This window comes from Primulina eburnea, chromosome 8 (genome assembly GCF_022965805.1).
Source record: "Primulina eburnea isolate SZY01 chromosome 8, ASM2296580v1, whole genome shotgun sequence".
NCBI lineage: Eukaryota > Viridiplantae > Streptophyta > Magnoliopsida > Lamiales > Gesneriaceae > Primulina > Primulina eburnea.
The window spans coordinates 32474725-32496146 of NC_133108.1; the positions used below are offsets into that span (position 1 = coordinate 32474725).

Here is a 21422-nt window from a genome sequence, read left to right on the forward strand (position 1 = left end):
ATTTATAGACTTATCTTCAACAGTAACAATAAATATAATTTGAATCTTTATAACCGTTGATTGCCAAGTCAATATTCCTCTGACATTTGTACACTGTAAGCTCTGAAATGCGGCGTTCCACTATGAGTTGCAGTCTGCCTTGTACTGTTGTTGGTTGAATGTTATTTTCGACAACTGATGACATGTACAGCTGAATGATTAGCTGATAAGCAATCGCTGGTAAGCTCACAACTGAATATATCAATTGATCAGTTTCCAACTGATCAGTCAGTTGTCTTCGTAAGTTCAATTTAGCTGGTTTCAGTTGTCTTCGATAAACTGCGCATTAATCTTCAGTTACGAAACTGTCAGTTGATTTATGTAGTTCATTTACTTCAAGCTACTTGATCAGCTAGTCCAATAAATTAAACACTTAGTTCGTCAAACAATTGAAATTAAGTTTCCAACAATGGGGCTGCTGGAAAATCAAAATGTTGCTGCTGAATGGGAGAGGGGTGGCTGAGAGGTTAGTGCTAGGTTTATGGTTTTTCAAATGAGGTGATTAAATTATAATATAAGGTGCTAATGGGTCTTTAATTAAAAATAAAGGGATTAAAAAGATTTTGGGCTCATTAAGCAATATAATAAGCCCATTAAGCCCAGTAACACTCCGAAAAAATATTTCGTTTAGGTACGTTTTTGAAAATATTGCCCGAACCATCAAAAGGTCCCCCAACTCGCTAAATTTTGCGTACCGGTTTAAAATATGACCCGTCGAGTAAAAATACTCCTCCAAGGCCCATTTTTGAAATTTTCAATTAATTACGCCATACAATCAATAATTAAAAATAATTATTTTATAAAAATATTTTTCCTAATTATCCATGATCTCCGTTCTTCGTTCGACTGCGAACACATCTTAAAGCCCTAATTCATAAAACTTTAAATAAACCATGAACTAAACCACATATCATGTAATAATCATAAAACAAAATAATTAAAAACATATTTTAGTAAAATCCTAGATTGTATGCAGTTAGGTTACATAGTTTGAATTTTCTAGACCTTACAATTCATCTCCCCTTATAAAGAATTTTGTCCTCGAAATTAAATTGTACCAAATAACTCTGGGTAGCGACTCCTCATGTTGGTCTTAGTCTCCCAAATAGCCTCCTCCTCAGAATGATACGGCCACTTGACTTTGACCACGTGGATCACCTTGTTCCGGAGCCTCTTCTCCTGCTTGTCCAAAATTTGAGTGGGTATTTCCTCAAAAGACAGGTGCGACGTCAGCTGCAGTGACTCATAATTCAGCACAAGCAAAGGGTTTGACATGTACTTCCACAACAAAGAGACGTGGAACACGTTATGAACTCCCGCCAGGTTCGGCGGTAATGCAACTCTGTATTCTAACGTCCCAACTCTCTCGAGGATCTCGAATGGTCCTATGAATCTAGGATTGAGTTTGTCGTTCTTTTCAAATCTCATCACACCCTTCATCGGTGCGACCTTCACGAATACATGATCGCCCACCGCAAACTCTAGATCCCTATGTCGTTGATCTGCATAACTCTTATGTCGGCTCTGAGCAGTCTTCATCCTGTCTTGGATGTTGACCACTAACTCTGTAGTCTGACTGAAAATATCTAGCCCCAACTATGCTCTTCCCCCTACCTCATCCCAATAAACTGGCGACCTACACTTCCTCCTTTATAGTGCCTCGTATGAATCCATCCCCATATATTCCTAGTAGATGTTGTTGTACGTGAACTCCACGAGGGGTAACTTTGGCTCCGCTGCCCTGAAAGTCGATCAAACGAGCTCTGAGTAGGTCTTCCAAAATCTGAATCACCATCTCCAACTGTCTGTCGGTTTGTGGATGGAAAGCTGTACTGAATAGCAACTTGGTACCCAATGCCTGATGCAGACTCTTCCAGAATACAGACGTGAACCTCGGATCACTGTTTGACACGATGGACACTGGAATCCCATGCAGTCTGACTATATCTCTGATATACAACTCTGCGTACTGAGTCATGGTGAAAGTCTTCCTGATCGATATAAAGTGTGCTGACTTGGTGAGTCGATCAACTATCTCCAAAATTGCATTATATCCTTGAGTTGTCCTCGGTAGCCCTGTCACAAAATCATTGGTAATGTTCTCCCATTTCCACTCGGGAATAGAGAATGGTCTCACAGCTTTCCTGCAGGTCTCTGATGTTCTGCCTTGACCTGCTGACATGTCAAATACTCGGACACAAAACGCAAGACATCTCGCTTCATGCCCGGCCACCAATAAAGAGACTGTAGGTCCTTATACATCTTCATACTCCCCGGATGAATGGATTATGGGGTGATGTGGCCTCTCTCATGATGTCTTATCTCAGGGAATCACTGCTAGGAATCCACAGTCAGTCACGGTATCTGACTATGCCATCCTCAATGGTATACAATCTGGGACTCTTAGGCACTGGCCAATCTCAGACTGCCCCGACCTTACTGCGATCAACCTCCACTCCAAAAAATGATTATTTGAACAGAACAGACACGTTCAAATGCTCGATCCATAGAGAAAGAGGGAGTGATATGATATGGCCCAAGAATGACACTTTGTCTAGCCAGAATTCGCACTTACTAAACTTGGCACACAGTCAACGGTCCTGCAAAACCTGTAGCGCTGTCGTCAGATGCTGACTGTGCTCCTCTATGCTCTTCGAATAAATCAGGATGTCGTCTATTAAAACAATGACGAACTGATCCAAATAAGGCTGAAACACGCAATTCATGAGATCTATGAAGATCTCTGGCGTGTTCATCAATCCGAAGGGTATCACCATAAACTCATAGTTCCAATAAAGCGTCCTAAAATTCGTCTTATGAACATCAGACTCTCTCCCCTTCAGCTAGTGGTATCCTGCTCAGAGACCTATCTTCGGAAACACTGATACTCCCTGAAGTTGATCAAATAGATCTTCAATCCTAGGCAGAGGATAATTATTCTTAACTGAGACTCGGTTCAGCACCCGATAATCAATGCAAAGCCGCATGTTGTCGTCCTTCTTCTTAACAAGAAGTACCGGTGCGCCCCATGGAGAAAGGTTAGGGCGAATGAAGCCCTTGTCCAGCAAGTATTATATCTGATCCTTCAGCTCTTTCATCTCTGCTGGTGATAGATGATAGGGGGCCTTAGAGATCGGCACTGTACCTGGCATCAGATCGATAGAAAAGTCTACCTCTCTGTCTGGTGGAATGCCTAAAAAATCGTCTAGGAAATTGTAAAGGCCCGAAAATTTGTGCTTGAAAATTTGCGGAAAATAAAAAAAAATTTCTTTTAAATAATTAAAAGTCTCATTCATGGACAACTGACAAAAATGTTAAATGATTAAAATAGCAGCGGAAGTAAATATTTGCAAAGTAATAATTTAAAATGATTCAACAAGGGGAAAATTTTTTATCATAAAAATAAAATTTGCGAATGCTGAAACTGAGGTCCTCGGGTGCCACTACTGCCGACCCAAGCTAGCTCACTGATCCCCGCCCTCGGTCCCAACATCATCAGTACCTGCAACAATCAAGTCTAGTGAGTCTAAAGACTCAACATGCATATATCGTAAATAACGAGTACATAAATCAATAGTAAAATTTTGCATGGGGTAAGATGTCGTATCAGGGGTCATAAAGTGAAATTACTTCGCCATAAACAATTATAATACGTGCATAACTAAACTGAACATCGTAGTAAAAATGGTTGCTCCATCGAGCCCTGCCATAAATATCAAGTAACAATTTTCTGGTGAGATTATGGTATTCGCAAGTGGCCACTGCACTAATATAAACTGCAAAATGACCGGTGACTGGCGACCGGACCGATAACTGGCGATCGGATTTAAATATACTCGTCTGATCAGACAAAATGCCACAGTATACTGGGTGGTACAAACTGAAACTGACCGGTAACTGGCGACCGGATTTACAAAGTCTCCCATGATAGTGCTACGGCCACAAGCAATATCGCATAAATCTCAAAAATGAACATTTTAAATTTCCATGCACGTAATATAATTAAATGGCATCATCAAATCTGAAAAATTTCAATCTCCTGTATTAAAATCATTTACTTGCGATAATTTAAAAAAAATATCTATATGACTTGATTGAAGAGTCAAAGGAAATATAAACATGCCTTGGTTTGTTTTGACAGAAAACAAACGAAATAACGACGCGGCGCGGCGGAGACGGAATGCTCTTCTCTTCCTCACTTAATTCCTTTAAATTAAGCATGCACCATAATTATTATAATAGCGTAAAAAAAATCGTAAACGTGATGCATGAACATTAAAAATATTATGATTCGTGCTCAGGGCGTTGCTAGGACAAAAATCTCACCCCGGGTGCAAAATTACTATTTTGCCCCTGGAAACCCGAAAATTACCATTTTACCCCTGGACCTCCAAAATTGACCCGAAGCTTACCAAAATCCTTAAAATGTCCCAAAACATAATTAAAATATTCCTAGACGTAAATTCGAGCCAAAATCTCAAACTTACCCGATTCGTTTTAAAACTTGGACCGGAGTCCCGGTTTTAACCCGAATCACCTCGAAACTCTACCAAAATCTTCCTAACTTTTTACCATAATTTACAAACACTTAATAGGTCGTAAATTAATGTCATTAAGTTGCTAAACCTTGGCTGAAATTTCCAGAACCTGAAATAAATTCTCGGTCCTATCCTAACCATCCACCTCATGCACCCATTCTCCTCAAAACCCACGACTCACGCTATACCTCTCGTTCCAGCCATGAACTAATTTACGGTAGGCCTAGACCAGACACCAAGGAACACTTCTGGACCCAAATAACCCACACTTACACTTCCATGCACGCTGGAATTTTAGATCGACCGCTCACCCTTCACCATTCCTCACGGCTCTTCCACCTACAGACCAATTCACGATTCTAACTCTCACCACAGCCTCTGACCATCACGTTCTGACCCTGAAACAACCACAACAGCAGCCCCTTGCACAGATCGAAAGAAAAACGTGAGCAAAACGACACAACCATGCAATGTTCCAATGGAAAACCGAAACATTCATCATGTCTTAGGCTAGATCAAAAGATTTCGTGGATGCACGCATGTATAACAGTATTATCGACATGTATGATGCAAAAATAATGGAACGATCGTGCCTTATGATGAATGATCTATGATAAAAAAAATCGATGACTCACGGCCGAAGGGAAAAGCTTTTGCTTGAAATGAGATGGGGCGCCGACTTCTTTGTTGCAGCAAATCCACGAGGAGGTTTGTGAGTGGGGAAGGGTGGGCGGCTGTTGTAGTGTAATTGGGTTTAGTGGAGTGCTTAGGGGAATAATTAGGTGTTGAATATATAGATAAAAATTAGCTAATGGGCTCAAATTTTAAATTAAAAGAAATTAAAAGAGGTTTAAGCCGAATACGCTTAAAAGTAGACCCATTAAATCCAAACACCCTCCCGTAAAATATTTCGTGTTTGAAAGTTTTGAAAATATTAGCCGAACCATAAAAAGTCCCCCGATTCGCTAAAATTTACGTACCGTTAAAAATAAACTCTCGCGGGTAAAAATACCCTAATAAAATCCTAGTTTAGAAAAATACACTTAAAATGCTCTAAATTAATTTATAAAAATTTAATCGTGTAATTAAAATAATTTTCTGAAAATTCCCCGGTCTCCGATCCTCGTTCGAACGTGAAATGCAACTTAAAAATCTTAATGCACGAACTTTTAAAATTTCATGAAACAAATCCTATCATGCATGAATTATGCCTAAAATGCATAAAATAATTAAACATAACTTTATTAACTTATCTCAATACTCCATCTCCAGTCCGGCCTCACTTATTTAATTGAAAAGATAACAATTAAACTACTGCGTAAAATAAATAAATTTAAAGAAAAGAATTTAAATACTCATGCAATAAAAATCACTTTAATTTAAATACTAGAAATTATGCATGGCTTATACGCAGTCTAATTTACAGGTTCTACAGAAAACCCTGGGAAAAATCCCTGACCACGTCGACGTCCTCTTGCCGTTGGCTGACTGGCTCGGTCACTGTAACAATACTCGCCAAAAATGTCTGGTAGCCTCTCCTCATGAGCTTCCTCGCACAGATGCAAGAAATGATGTGCTACATCTACTGGTATCTGGCTGCCTAAAAAATAAATGGCTTACCGCTGGGTGGTCGGACAGATACTGACCTCCGTCGAAAATATATAGCGGCACCATTCGAAGAAATCCAATCCATACACAAAATAATATTGAACTCAAGAAACGGTAGCACAATCAAATTCACATGCACATAATTTTTCTGTAACAGAAGCTCCAATCTCTTCACTATCTGTGAGGTAAACATCTGATCTCTCGACGGAATCGAAACATTGAATCCCATATCCATAGCCCCTGGTATGATTCCTTGTCTCTTGACAAATGACTCGGATATAAATGAATGTGTAGCTTCGCAATCTAGCAATGCATACGTGATTACCATCAAATCTGATCGTGTTGAAACTTTAGAGATTTTCTATCAGTAATTGTCACCAAAATCCTTGAAAAAATCACTTATTTAATTCTAGTGTCCCATCAAAAATTTAGAATTTTTCCTCAAAAATTCCAGAAATTGTAATTTGGCCCTTAAAGTTTCAATTCTTTACAATTTGGCCCTTCAATTTTTGATTTTTTGCAATAAGGTCCCTGAAATTTTGGTTATTGCATTTTTGGTCCTTAAAGCTCTTAATTAAATCAATTCAACCCTTAAGTCCACATATTATAACATGCAACCTAATTTACTCTATGGTATGATATCTACTCGACCTGATATTGCATGTGCTCTGAGTGGTTCAAGCAGATATCAATCGAATTCCGGCCCAATACATTGGAAAGCTGTGAAGGACATTCTTAAATACTTAAGAAGAACGAATAATTTGTTCTTGGTTTATGGGAGTGGAGAATTAAAGTTGAAAGGCTCTACTCATTCTAACTTCCAATCAAATAAGGATGATCCGAAATCAACATCTGGATTTGTATTCAAGCTCAATGGTGGTGATGTATATTGGAAGAGTTCCAAACGAGACACCACAATGGATTCAACCATTGAGACCGAATACGTAGCTGCATCAGCTGCAGCAAAGGAAGGAGTTTGGATGAGGAATTTCGTTCAAGAGTTGTGTGTCATTCCTCAAACAGTTGCTTCAGTCTCGGTCTATTGTGACAACACCAGTGCCATTGTGCAAGCATAGGAACCGAAGTTTCATCAGCGATCTAAACATGTATTGAGGAAGTTCCACATATTCCAAGAGATTGTGAGAAGATGAGACATATCGGTAAATAGATTCGCTTCCGCAGACAACGTTGTTGATCCATTGACAAAACCCCTTCCAAGACCATTGTTTGAGAAGCATCGTGAAGCAATGGGTTCAAGATCAATGGGAAGTTTTCTATAGGGCAAGTGGGAGATTGTTAGAGTAGGTGCCCAACAATCCAACTTGTGGCTTGAGCTTTTATTAACTCGAATGTAAAAGATATTTATTTTAATAATATTTTACTATTTTATTCGATCATGCAAATTGAATAGATAAAGTCCTTGAATATACAATAGGTATCATGAGGCATGTCTCGCAACATAATATCATGAAACTCAATAAGAAGTGTAATGTATATTCTAAACGAGTTACTAGTCGAATCTGTCGTCTAAAATAAAGATAAAGACTACTTGAGCTTGAGACTATATCTATGTTGTAAACACCATGTTTTATTGGCAAGGGAATGGAGATGTCTATTTATACAGATGGGTGATCATATGATGATGCACTGAACAACTCTCCCTCAGACTGTCAAGAGGTTCTCACTTATCGAGTTGAATATTCTGCAGTTATGGTTGTACATCATTAGTCCTTTAACCTAGGACAATGTAGGGGCTATATGTTCTAGCATACACTTTGATCCGTTTAACAACTCCATTGGGGTTCATCAGGTGGCGAGGTTGGGTGTGGTTTTGAAATACGTAGGAAAAAATGCAACGTAGTCGGTATTCACCATTTGTCTACTGGTGAAGGTATCCTATGTGATCTGATAAGTTAATAGTGGATGGAATCTCTGGTCAGAGCAAAAAATGTGCTTTAGGAAAATATGTTTCCTAGTTCCACATACCATACCACTGTTACTACTCAAAGATAAATCACATCGTTATTGAATTATTATGCAACTCTCGATATACCAATGGTTGCATATTCGATCGGGATATATGTATTGAAGGGACCGTACTATAAGCTAACCATGACTTTAGGTTCTCATGGGGGTGACACTACTAGACGCTCTTATCATGATCTGATGGGTGCAATCAGAAATTTGTTTTGACATTTTTGATCAAGGAGTTGATGAAATGAACGAGGCTAATTAGGATAAGCCCAAATAAGAATAGATGTTATACTGAATCATATGGAGATGTGAATCCACGGATGTTGTATCTCTGAACCATTGAGGGTAACACAAGTATCAGATTATGTGTTCCCGTTGAGAAAGTCAAAGTTTAAGAAGTTGAATTTGACGACGATAGTTTGATGGAGATCAAACAGAATGCTTATAAAGGATTTTATAAGCTGGTTCTATAAGATGGAAGAAGTTGAAGTTAGCTCAATTGTTAATTAAGTAAGGAGAGTAAAATTGTCTGTTTTGGTGAAGGAATTCACTAAATTTCCAACTGCTCAATATGGTAAGTGAAATTTTTGATCGTCAAAATTTTTTATTTCATTATATGAACAAGACATGTATCCTTGATACATCGCCGCTGTCGGATCGTCGATTGAAATTATAACAAGTTCCGAATCATTTATTTAGTGGGTGTAGAATCTATTGATTAAATAATGGTACTAGAAGTAGTGACAACTAATATATACAAATTCTAATAAAATGTTTTAGATGAGTCTATGATTAATTAACTAATGAGTTAATTATATAAATTAAATAATTAATATGTCTATGCAAGTATTAATTGTGCGTGTATAAATATATTAATGTTTGTATATATATACACTTGATATGAAGATATAAAATATGTGTATATATAACATTAATACATCATATATTATCAAAAGTTGATAAACATATGATGTAATCATAATAATATGATAATTTTATTACAATGAAATAATAAAGTCATGGTGGGACAAAGATTAAAAATCTTTGTGGGATAGGGACTCTTGATAAGATATGGAATACATGCATATAAAACATATTGTCTGGGGAAGAAGAGTCATTAGGTTGAAAATTGAACAACATTAAAGCAGCCTATATTTGTGTCACGAGTGGTTATCCTTCTTGCATGGCTAACTTTACTATTAAACCATGCAAATAGAAGCAATCCCCATGTCCTCTAAGGAAATAGTCAATATGAATAACAAACTCCACTTTTCCCTCCTTTATCTTCACTTCTCACCTTGATTTCTTTTTCCTTCTGCATCTGGTCAATGTCATTTTCACGTTTCTTTCACTTTCTTAACTCTTATATCGCTGTCTTCATTTTTTTAACTGGTAATTTGTTTTCTTATTGTGGGGTGAAATCCATTGACTCTTCTCTTTGTATGACCCTTGACGCCTCTTAAATTATACAGACAAATGTCATCTGGAAAAGTTACATCTTCGATTGGGTATGTCCAAGGGCCACATGATTCTCAAGAAACTCTAGTGTGCCAGTTTACTCATATGACAAATGCGCAAGGGAGAGCATGGTTCGGAGGAGATCCCTTTGCCTTCAATTTACCAGTTCTGTTGTTGCAACTGATTTTTATTTTTTCCATAATAAGTATAGTATGGTTCCTTCTCAAACCTCTTAAGCAGGGTCTGATCAGTGCGCAACTTATTGTAAGCCTTCTCTTCTCTAGGTATTTCTTTCTGGAAAAGTGCTGCAATGAATTCATTTTTTATTGTTTTGGATCATCAGCATAGGTAAATTGTCTATTTTACCAATTCCATAGAAAATTCCGAAATAATAAAACTCACTTGTTACAGCATGCTACATGTTAATTAGAAGGAATCGCATTTCTTGATTGGACAGAAAACTTTGAGTTTGATTCCACGAACTAGATGCAGTATGCTAGCTAGACAACATTGTTGTTTTCACTGATCTTGATCTTTACTTTGTTGCCTAATTTCTGTGCATGAATGATTTTGATCAGGCCGGCATCATTATGGGCCGATCTTTCCTGGGGCGCATAGACTCTTACAGTGACAAGTTATTTCCTCCTGGAGGGAGATTGATACTTGAAACATTAGCAGACATGGGCTTCATGTTCCATCTGTTTATATTAGGAGTACAAGTTGATTTATCCCTGATTAAAAAGATTGGGAAAAGTGCGGTGGTAATTGGCGTCATCTCTTATTTCCTGCCTTTCACAATAGGGCTAACACTCATTTTCGTCTTAAATCAACTTATGGAGGTAGAGGCCTCGGTGAAACGATCCCTCCCTTATGTTGCATATTTAAATGCTATGTCTTCATTTCCAGTAATCACGAGCCTATTAATCGATCTCAACATTCTTAACTCGGAGCTTGGTAGGGTAGCTACATTGGCGTCATTGATCTGTGAAATATGCAACTACATTGTTACAGTGATATTTTGTGGGATTATAACAGGCTTACATAGCGTTGAGTGGAATGCTGTTTCTATTGTCTTGTGGCCCGTTTTCGTCCTCCTCATCTTTGTGTTTGTCCTTCGAACCGTAATTTTACTTATTGTCAGACATGTGCCTGAGGGACAACAGATGAAAGAGATACATTTTATATCCATTGTGGTCATAATCTTACTCTGCGGACTGGGTTCTGAAACTTTTGGGCACCCAGCAGCCCTTGGTGCCTTCTTTTTGGGCGTGATTACACCCGATGGACCGCCATTGGGATCTTCTTTAGTAAATAAGCTTGATACAATTAATACTGGATTTCTTCTTCCTGCCAAGTTAGTGATAAGTGGTTTGAGCATGGACATGTTCTCCATAGGAGGGGTTTCTGGAGCCACATATGGATTGGTCATCATTATTACTTATTCGGCAAAGTTTACATCCACCCTTATTCCGGCGCTCTTTTACGGTATGCCGTTACGCCATGCTGTCACTCTTGCTCTCATAATGTGTTGCAGAGGTATCATTGAAGCTGTTATATACATTACCTTGATGGAGGATGGGGTAGGCGTTTTTTCCTTTTTAATTCTAAAACTAGCTAAATATACAAGCATTAAGCAAGTCTGCAGGTGAATTTCCAGAAACCAACGTACTATTGTGTTTGAACAATGAAAATATACTTATAATGTGGCCAACTGATTAGTCTAGTAGTGACGCAATTGGTTTACTTCATGAATTAGGCCTCAAGTCGTGTCATGTTTGGTGCATGTGTAGTTAACTTTATATTTTTTTATAAGAAAAAAAGTCTCCTTTTACCAAAATTGTTGTCAGTACCATGTTTATTCTTCAGTTTAGTCGGTTTACAAATGTTCTCGGTGACAGTATAGTGGTGAGATTAAATTTATTGCAATATAAGATGCTGACAGAAAACGTATTTTGTGGTCTTATGGAGTGTTATTTCACCATGTACAGATCATAAACAATGAAGCATATGCCTTTCTGTTAATCTCAATGCTGATCGTAACAGGGATTGCTAGGCCTCTGATATGGCATCTCTACGACCCATCAGCTAGTTACCTAGGCCGACGCAAGAACTCTATTCTGAGTAACAATCCAAACGACGAGCTAAGGATGATGGTCTGCATCCATAATGAAGAGAACGTGCCGATTATCATAAACCTTCTCGATGCCTCAACTCCTCTAATTCACAGACCTCTTGCTGTTTTTGTCCTAAATCTGATGGAACTCAAGGGCCAAGGAGCATCCGTGCTCGAGTCAACCACTCGCAGAAGCAAGCTAACAGCCTCAAGAAGCTGGTCAAAACATGTTGCCAATGCCATCAACTTGTTTGCAGAGCGCAACCACGGATGTGCCGTGCGCCACTTCAATTCTATCGCACCGTATGCCAGCATGCACAATGACATATGCTCGCTCGCTCTTGACCAAAATGCAAATATTGTGATCCTCCCATTTCACAAGCAATGGACTATAGATGGTAAAGTTGGGTCAAATTTTTCTTCCATCAGGATGGTAAACCAAAACGTTATCTCGAAAGCTCCTTGTTCAGTAGGAGTCCTCATTGATCGGGGGCAGGTAGCTGGAAACCAGTCAGTTTTGAAAGGACACTCCATGTTCCAAATCACTGTTCTATTCCTCGGTGGTCCTGACGACTGTGAGGCGCTTGCATATGCTAGTCGTTTCATTGAAAACCCGCAAATCATCCTAACATTCGTGTGGATTAGGCCATGGGATCATAAGAAGTATGGTGAACAAACAGAGAAGAGCATGGATACACAGATGGTAAACCAGTTTAGAGCTAAGACTATCGGTAATGCAAAAGTCATATACAGAGAAGAGTTAGTAAAAGATGCAATAGGGACAACAAAAGTGATCAGGTCAATAGAAGATGGATGTGATTTGTGCATAGTAGGTAGATATCATGAGGCTGATTCTCCACTGGTATTTGGGCTTACAGAATGGAGTGAGTGTCCTGAATTAGGTTTTATTGGAGATATGTTAGCCACTTCTGACTTCCATTTCTCAGTGCTGGTGGTGCAGCAGCAGCCCTTGGGTGCAGATTTTGCCTACAGTCACCGACTTCAACCCATCGCGTGTGGCTACAGCTCATCGCCATGTTATGATGATCAATACCAACACCATCGTTCTTACTCCTTTCAAGGAGGTTTTGAGCATTCTAAGAGAATTTAGGCAGCATTTGGATCGGACTATTCGGATTTGGAGACCTATTTATAATCGAAACATTTGAAAATCAAAGGATTTGAAATGATATATAGTTGATAGTCATTTCAAAAATGTGAAACAAAATATGTCAAAGTAAATTATTGAGACTAAAATTGTTTGCACAAACGTACATAGTAGATAAGACTACTTGATTCGTATATTATTCAATTGTGTTTTTATACTCATAGAAAATAATATTTTTTACAGTTAGAACAATATATAACTTATTCACAAGAATATTATGGTATTGAGTGCAAGTTTTTCAATAATTTATGTTTTGGTACCTTTATAATTAGGGATATAAATTAAGACCTAGGGGTGAGAGGGTGTGTGATCTTGATAATATTATTACAAATAATATAATATATATATATTTATTTTTGTTGTGTACAATAATCGTTCCGTTAGCTAGAGCAAAAGTAACATTGTACTTGTGCCATTTTATACAATTTAAATATTTGAGTTATATATAATTTTTTGTAAAACGTCAAACATTATATACTTCAGTTGGTATCAAAGACAATATCATATGTTTGATTCTAGTTGATTGCAAAGTGTGTAATTATTGATAGATGATGATTGATGTGTAATAATTATAATTCTTATGTAGAATAATCAAAACGAGATGTTTGTGATGTACGATTTAAAAAATCTGATTTGCACTTTACCAACAGTTATAAATTTTGATAAACGATAAATGCTTAATCTTACCATATTATATTAAAAACGAACTACAAAGTCGTTTATATTACATATAACAATAGTGGGAACGTGTAGTACTTTTATTTTGCAAATTACTTGTAGTGCCCAAAAATTCAGTACACGTATAACCTATGCATTTATTTAATTATTAGATCAATTATTTACTTTTAAATGAGTTTTAGTCATGCATAATTTATTTAAATGCATTATTTTAAATTATTTACGTTTATGGGATGCACGTTAAAACGTTTTTTCAAGTTTCATGTTCCAGGCGATTATTCGAGGCGGGATCGAGGAGGAGACCGGTGACGATTTTGGAAATTTTATGCGGTGTTTTATTTTAAGTTAGGAAGGGGAATTTTAAATAATTTATTTAGTTTAGCATTTTAAAATCCTTATTTATGTGCTCAATTATTTAAGAGTTTGAAACTTTTAAAATTAGCACTTTTGTGTGTGTTATTTGAATTAGGAGTTTAATTGAAATTAGTGTGTATTATTTCTAAGGAGGATTAACTATTAATTATTGGTTAATTCATTTTTAAACAATATTTTAACCCCCTAATCTAGCCACACACACACACTACACGATTTTCACACTTTTACACACACCTAACACACACACACACACACACCGATACACACACTCACACACATTCAGATTTTATTATTTTGAAAAAGAAAAAAGCTAGGGTTCTTGAGAGAAAAGCAGCCGCACCCTTCCCCTTATCTTTCCATCGAGTTTTTGGTGAGTTTTATTGCAAGAAAACGGTGCCACGTTCGTCCCGGATCAACCTCGCTTCCATCTCCGTGTCGGTGTCGTCGTCACGGTATTTTTAATATCAAAAAGGCACGTATAATCTGTTCTTTCTGTATCGATCATGTCATATTAAGCGTTGCGTTGTTTTATGCGTAAAAGTATGTGTGTGACGTTCGTCGTTTGAACGGAAATTGATTCGGATCGGTTTTGAATGGATTTTAGATCTGAAAACTCGTTTTTACTGTCCTTTCTGAATACTGCAAATTTTCGGTACATAATTTGAGAAAACCTTCAACTAGAAAATTGTAGAACGTCTCGATACCTTCGATTTGATATATAATTTGAAATTTTTGGATGAAAATTGAGTGAGTTAGGATGGTTTTCGTGGAACTGCTCAAACGGTGACTTTTACTAAAATTGTGTTTCTTTAAGTTTCTGTTGCAGGCTTCGTTGGAGATCGACGGGTATGTTAGTAGTGATGTTAAGAGTGTCTTTGAGGTTTCGTTTCATGTCGATAGGCACTCGAAGTAATTAGAAGTCGCAGGAGACGGTTTGATGTCATTGGTCGTATTTTGGGTCGTTTGTGTCGTAGAGCGAACGTTATTGCTTTGGAACGTTTGTACAACTTGTATTGATATTATGGAATGCTAGGATGGGTCTCGAGGTGTCGGTGCATGGTCCGTATAACCGAGTCTAGAAGGATAAATATTAGGTGTTCAGAATTTTCGTAAGTTCGCGATTACAGTGGGTACACGGACCCGTACACGGACCCTGACACGGGGTCCGTGCCGTTGTTTTCTTCTCGGCGTCTTTTTCCAGTATCTACACGGACCCCTACACGGATGAGGGCACGGGGTCCGTGCCTTTGGGTTTCACTTAGTGTATATTTCCAGTACCCTCACCCAGACCCTGACACGGGGTCCGTGCCTTTGCTTTCCTTCGGTGTCAATTTCCAGAGCCTACACGGACCCCGACAAGGATGTAGATACGGGGCCCGTGTCCGTCATTTTTGGGGAAAAATAATTTAGTATGCTTTGAGGTTAGACGTCATGGGTTAGTACTATGATTTACAAAGTCGAGTCATGGGAATTGTAGAACGTCCTAAGGAATTGAATGAACTCGTAAGTGAGCATGATTACCTACGTCTAAGTATGCCAGTTAAGCATGTCAATTCATGATCAGTATGTGCAGCAAAGGCCCTGATCGAAGTCCAACGAATCCCTCAACGCCAAGTAAGTATGTATGACGTGCAAAGAAAATATGTTTAAGTTTTTGAGGTATGCTAATTGACTTGTGACCAAATTATGAATGGGTTTGGAAGTCGGTGAACGTGGCCGAGGACCTCTCCGCTCCGTTAAATTATGAACGGGTTAGATCGTGGTTGGGAAGCGTTAAATTATGAACGGGGACCAACCAGCCCGTTAAATTATGAACGGGGATCTCATGTATGCGGCAGTGGATACGTCCCTGTCAGCCCAGTACTGTGGTGTGTCTGATCAGGCGTTTATTATGTATGGGTCACTTGATTTGAAACATCCTCTATGCATAATGAAGTCATGTAGGTTTTAGTATGCTCAAGTATGCAGTTATGATCATGAAAGTTTCACGTTATGGCACGTCTATATATGTATGCAAGTTCAAGTTATTATGCAAGCTCAAGTTTCAAATTATGTACGTTCTATTTTTAAGATGCATGCGATTTTATTATGTAGTACTCGTTATCCCAGTTTATACGGGTTGAGTCTTTAGACTCACTAGACTTGATCGATGCAGGTGACTATGTTGAGGAGACCGGAGGTGCTGACCAAGGGGCAGGCTTGGACTGAGTGGGAGGCTAGACCCGAGGACCGCCTACGTTATTTTAAGATTTTAAGCATGAAAACATTTATACTCTGATTTTATGTTCTGGATGTGAGACAGCTTTTCTTTTAGCAAACTTTAATTGTGATGGTTGATTTTAAAGATATTTTATGAATGATGGGTGACGACCGTGTGGATGTTTTTATTTAAGAAAATTTTAAATTTTTCCGCAAATTTTAAGTATGAGAAGTACGGTTCGTTACAGTTGGTATCAGAGCGGTGTTCTTGTAAAGGGTCACGCCTACTGCCAGTCGCAAGAAGCTCACGAAGTCACACCTCAAGTCTGTAAGTTTGAAGTTTTGCAATATGTTATGTAGTAATCATCAAGTTATGATTTCAGTATGTGCATGTTTTAAGTTTGATTTACGTGCATCATAAATATTGATATATAGTCATGCATATTGGGTTTACGTGTTGGGTGAATTATTGGAACAGTATGCCTCCTAGACGTTTGGTTAACCGGGAAACAAGGGATGAGAACAGGGAGCACCGAGTTGAGGACAGGGAACATCGAGATGAGGAGAGGGCCAATCCTCCACCACCTCCACCACCAGATATGCAGGCACAGATGTTTTCTTGTATGACACAATTCTTCGCACAGTTTGCGGGGAACCATGCAGCAGCAGGCGCAGGGGCGAGGCCCCAACCAGAGGCAGTATATGAGAGGTTTAGGAGGATGAGTCCGAAGGAGTTTTCGGGTACTACTGACCCGATGGTCGCTGAAGGATGGATCAAGTCCATCGAAGTAATCTTTGACTTTATGGAACTGACCGACGCAGATAGGGTCAGATGTGCCACGTTCCTTCTGACAGGGGACGCCAGATTATGGTGGGAGAGTGCATCTGTGGCAGTCAACTTGCAGGTGCTGCCTTGGAATGGTTTTAAGGAAGTTTTCTACTCCAAGTACTTCACTGAGCAAGTACGAACCAGACTCACCAACGAGTTTATGACGTTGCGGCAGGGGGACAGTAGCGTGGCAGATTTTGTTAGGAAGTTTGAGAGGGGATGTCACTTCGTGCCCCTCATTGCTAATGATGTCCAGGCGAAGTTGAGGCACTTCTTAAATGGTTTGCGGCCGATCTTGCGCCGTGACGTGAGGGTAGCTGGCCCTACTTCTTATGCAGTTGCTGTCTCTAGAGCTCTGGCTGCAGAGCAAGACCAGCGGGATATCGAGGCGGACAGGCAGGGCAAGAGGCCCTATCAGGCTCCACCGCAGCCACACCATCAGCAGCAGAATCAGCGACCCCACTTTAAGAAACCGTATCAGGGGCCGCCAGGAAAGAAACTTTTTCAGGGACCGCCGAAGGGCAAGGGTCCCGTTCAGCAGCAACGGGCGCCGTAGAGGCCCGTTGTTTACCCAGTGTGCCAGAAGTGCAACCGCCAGCATCCCGGACAGTGCCTATGGGGATCCGGGAAATGTTTTAAATGTGGGGCTACAGATCACGTGCTGAAAGAGTGCCCACAGTGGAAGCAACCAACCCAGGGCAGAGTATTCGCCATGCATGCACAGGAGGCGGACCCAGACACCACCCTACTGACTGGTAAACTTTTCTACCTAAGCTCAGTATTATATTGCCTTGCATGCGGAATTTTCTTCTTGGGATTATTAGCGTGCTATTAATATTTTGTGTGCCTAAGGTTATTGAGTTCTATTGTGCTTAAGGTTCATGTTAGAAATTTTGGGAATATAAGTTGTGTTGTGCTAACGCATCATTTTTATTAAGAGATTATCCACAACTGCACTGATAGACTCATGAGCCACTCACTCCTTCATATCAGAAACGTTTGCTAATCATTTGGACCTCAAGTCCATCGGCCTAGACGTGAACTTTTCGGTGACAGTCCCGTCAGGGGAAGAACTGTTGGCTACCAGTGTGATCAGAGACATTGATCTAGAACTACATGGCCACCTGGTATATGCAGATTTAATCCTATTGTCGATACCAGAATTCGACATTATCTTGGGCATGGACTGGCTGACTAAGAATAGAGTTCTGATAGATTTTCAGAAGAGGTCAGTGTTGGTTAGACTGCCGGGCATGGAGCAGTTTCTTTTTGAACCAGCCAGATGGAGGAGTTTCCCTCGCATGATTTCGTGCATGCAGGCGAAGAGGTTGATCTCCAAGGGATGTCAGGCCTTCTTGGCTAGTATCATTTCAGCGCCTGACGCGCCCACTCCATCTTTATCAGAGGTACCAGTAGTCAAAGAATTTCCAGACGTCTTTCCTGATGACGTCACCGGCCTTCCACCAGAGAGAGAGGTGGGGTTTGCAATCGAGCTCGTGCCGGGCACAGCGCCAATCTTTAAGGTGCCATACAGATTAGCTCCAGCTGAGATGTTAGAGCTCAAGCAGCAGATTCAGGAGCTCCTCGACAAAGGATTTATCCGCCCTAGTTTCTCACCATGGGGCGCACCAGTGCTCTTTGTAAAGAAGAAGGATGGGAGCATGAGACTGTGCATCGATTACCGAGAGCTGAACAAGGTAACGATCAAGAATAAGTACCCACTTCCAAGAATCGAAGACTTGTTTGATCAATTGCAGGGAGCTACAGTTTTCTCTAAAATAGATCTTCGATCAGGGTATCACCAGCTGAAGGTTAAGGATGCAGATGTTCACAAGACGGACTTCAGGACCAGGTATGGACATTTCGAGTTCTTAGTAATGCCATTCGGTCTGACGAATGCTCCAGCAATTTTCATGGACCTCATGAACCGAGTATTCCAGCCCTACCTTGATCAGTTCGTCATCGTGTTCATCGACGACATTCTCATATACTCGAAGAGCCATGAGGAGCATAACCATCATTTGAGGACAGTTTTGCAGACCTTGCAGAGTCGCAAGCTTTTTGCGAAGTTCAGTAAGTGTGAATTTTGGCTGCAGAAAGTTGCATTTTTGGGGCATATAGTATCTAGCAGTTGTATTGAGGTGGACCCAGCGAAGGTAGCAGCCGTTAAGGAATGGGTTGAGCCAAAGAATGCATCGGAAATCCGCAGTTTTCTGGGTTTAGCCGGTTACTACCGTAATTTCATTAAGGGATTTTCGTCCATAGCAGTGCCGCTCACTTCACTAACCAAGAAAAATGCTAAATTCGTGTGGAGTGATGAATGTCAGAAGAGCTTTGATACTCTGAAGCAAGCTCTTATATCAGCGCTAGCCTAGCCGTGCCGACAGGAGAAGGTGAGTTTGTGCTTTATACCGATGCATCTAAGCTCGGGTTAGGCGCAGTATTGATGCAGCAAGGTCGAGTCATAGCTTATGCTTCCAGGCAGTTGAAGGTGCACGAGAAGAACTACCCGACGCACGACCTTGAGTTAGCCGCCGTCGTCTTCGCATTGAAAATTTGGAGACACTACCTATACGGCGGGAAATGTCAGATTTTCACCGACCACAAGAGTCTCAAATATTTCTTCACGCAGAAAGAGCTGAATATGAGACAGAGACGGTGGTTGGAACTCGTGAAAGATTACGACTGCGAAATTAGCTACCATCCGGGAAAGGCTAATGTTGTCGCAGACGCCTTGAGCAGAAAGGTGGCAGTTGTAGCTCAGTTGTCAGTGCAGAAACCCCTTCGATCTGAGATTCAGAAGTTTGGTCTAGAGATTTATCGTGAGGGCAGAGCTCCTAGACTGTCTAACCTGACAGTCAAATCTGATTTGCTAGACCGAATCCGAGCAGGTCAGTCTTCAGATGAGCAGTTACAGAAATGAAGACTGAAAGACGAAGCCAAGGGCAGTGTGCTGTACACAGTTTCAGACGGCATTGTGAGATACAGAGGTAGAATGTGGGTGCCTAGTGTTGGTTCGATCAGACAGGATATTTTGACAGAGGCGCACGCATCTCCGCATTCTATCCATCCGGGAGGTACCAAGATGTATAAGGACCTCCAGATTTTGTATTGGTGGCCAGGGATGAAGCGAGACATCCGTAGATTCGTATAAGAATGCCTCACTTGTCAGCAAGTAAAAGCTGAACACCAGAGACCAGCAGGGTTGGTTAAGTCACTCCCCATTCCCGAGTGGAAGTAGGAGAACATTACCATGGATTTTGTTGTTGGGTTGCCGAGATCAGCCAGAGGATCGAATTCCATTTGGGTTATAGTGGACCGACTCACTAAATCAGCGCATTTCCTCCCAGTGAAGACGACTTTCTCCATGGCGCAGTATGCGGAGCTTTACCTCAGGGAGATAGTTCGCTTACATGGATTTCCAGTTTCAATTGTGTCCGACAGGGACCCAAGATTTACGTCGTCCTTCTGGAAGAGCTTACATGCGGCCATTGGGACGAAGTTGCTTTTTAGTACCGCTTTTCACCCGCAGACCGATGGCCAGTCTGAGCGAGTGATTCAGGTTTTAGAGGATTTGCTAAGGGCATGCATGATTGATTTTCAAGGAACTTGGGAGTCTAGACTACCTCTAGTGGAGTTCACATACAACAACAGCTTCCAAGCATCCATTGGTATGGCTCCCTATGAGGCGTTGTATGGAAGGAAGTGCAGATCACCAGTTCATTGGGATGAAGTTGGTGAGAGGACAGAGCTTGGTCCAGAGATAGTTCAACAGAATACAGACGTGGTGGTCAAGATTCGTGAGAGAATGAAGACCGCCCAAAGCCGTCAAAAGAGCTATGCCGATAAAAGGAGAAGAAATCTTGAGTTTGCCGTAGGAGATCACGTTTTTGTCAAGATAGCACCTATGAAGGGTGTTATGAGATTTGCAAAGAGAGGCAAACTGAGTCCGAGATTCATTGGGCCGTTCGAAATTTTGGACAGAGTTGGGACACTAGTCTATCGTGTTGCCCTTCCGCCGAATCTGGCCGGGGTGCACAATGTGTTCCATGTCTCGATGCTGAGGAAATATTTGGCTAATCCTTCGCACATTCTGAGTTATGAGCCTTTGCAGCTTGCTCCAGATTTGTCTTATGAGGAAAGACCGACTCAAATCCTCGACAGACAGGAGCGCAGACTCAGGATCAAAGTGACTAAGCTAGTCAAAGTTCAGTGGCTGAATCAATCAGTGGAGGAAGCCACATGGGAGTCGGAGACAGACATGAGACTTCACTACCCGGAATTGTTCGGTAAGACTTAATTTCGAGGACGAAATTTTTATAAGTGGGGGAGGAACTGTAGTGCCCAAATTCAGTACACGTATAACCCATGCATGAAATTAATTATTAAAGCATTTACTTAATTTTAAAAGAGTTTAGTCATGCATAATTTATTTAAATGCAT

The 21422-nt window shown here is 40.3% G+C and overlaps 2 protein-coding genes across 2 annotated transcripts; both read left to right on the forward strand.

The window, feature by feature from the left end:
- The first annotated feature begins 6796 nt into the window (after window positions 1–6796).
- Window positions 6797–7261, forward strand: LOC140839162 (secreted RxLR effector protein 161-like). Its single transcript, XM_073205794.1, has one exon. The coding sequence runs from the start codon at window positions 6797–6799 to the stop codon at window positions 7259–7261; it is 465 nt and encodes a 154-aa protein (XP_073061895.1).
- A 2374-nt stretch (window positions 7262–9635) lies between these two features.
- On the forward strand, window positions 9636–12970 carry LOC140839163 (cation/H(+) antiporter 14-like). Its single transcript, XM_073205795.1, has 3 exons — window positions 9636–9881; window positions 10196–11197; window positions 11606–12970. Exons 1-3 carry the CDS (start codon window positions 9636–9638, stop codon window positions 12839–12841), a joined length of 2484 nt encoding a protein of 827 aa, XP_073061896.1. The 3' UTR covers window positions 12842–12970.
- The last annotated feature ends 8452 nt before the right edge of the window (window positions 12971–21422 follow it).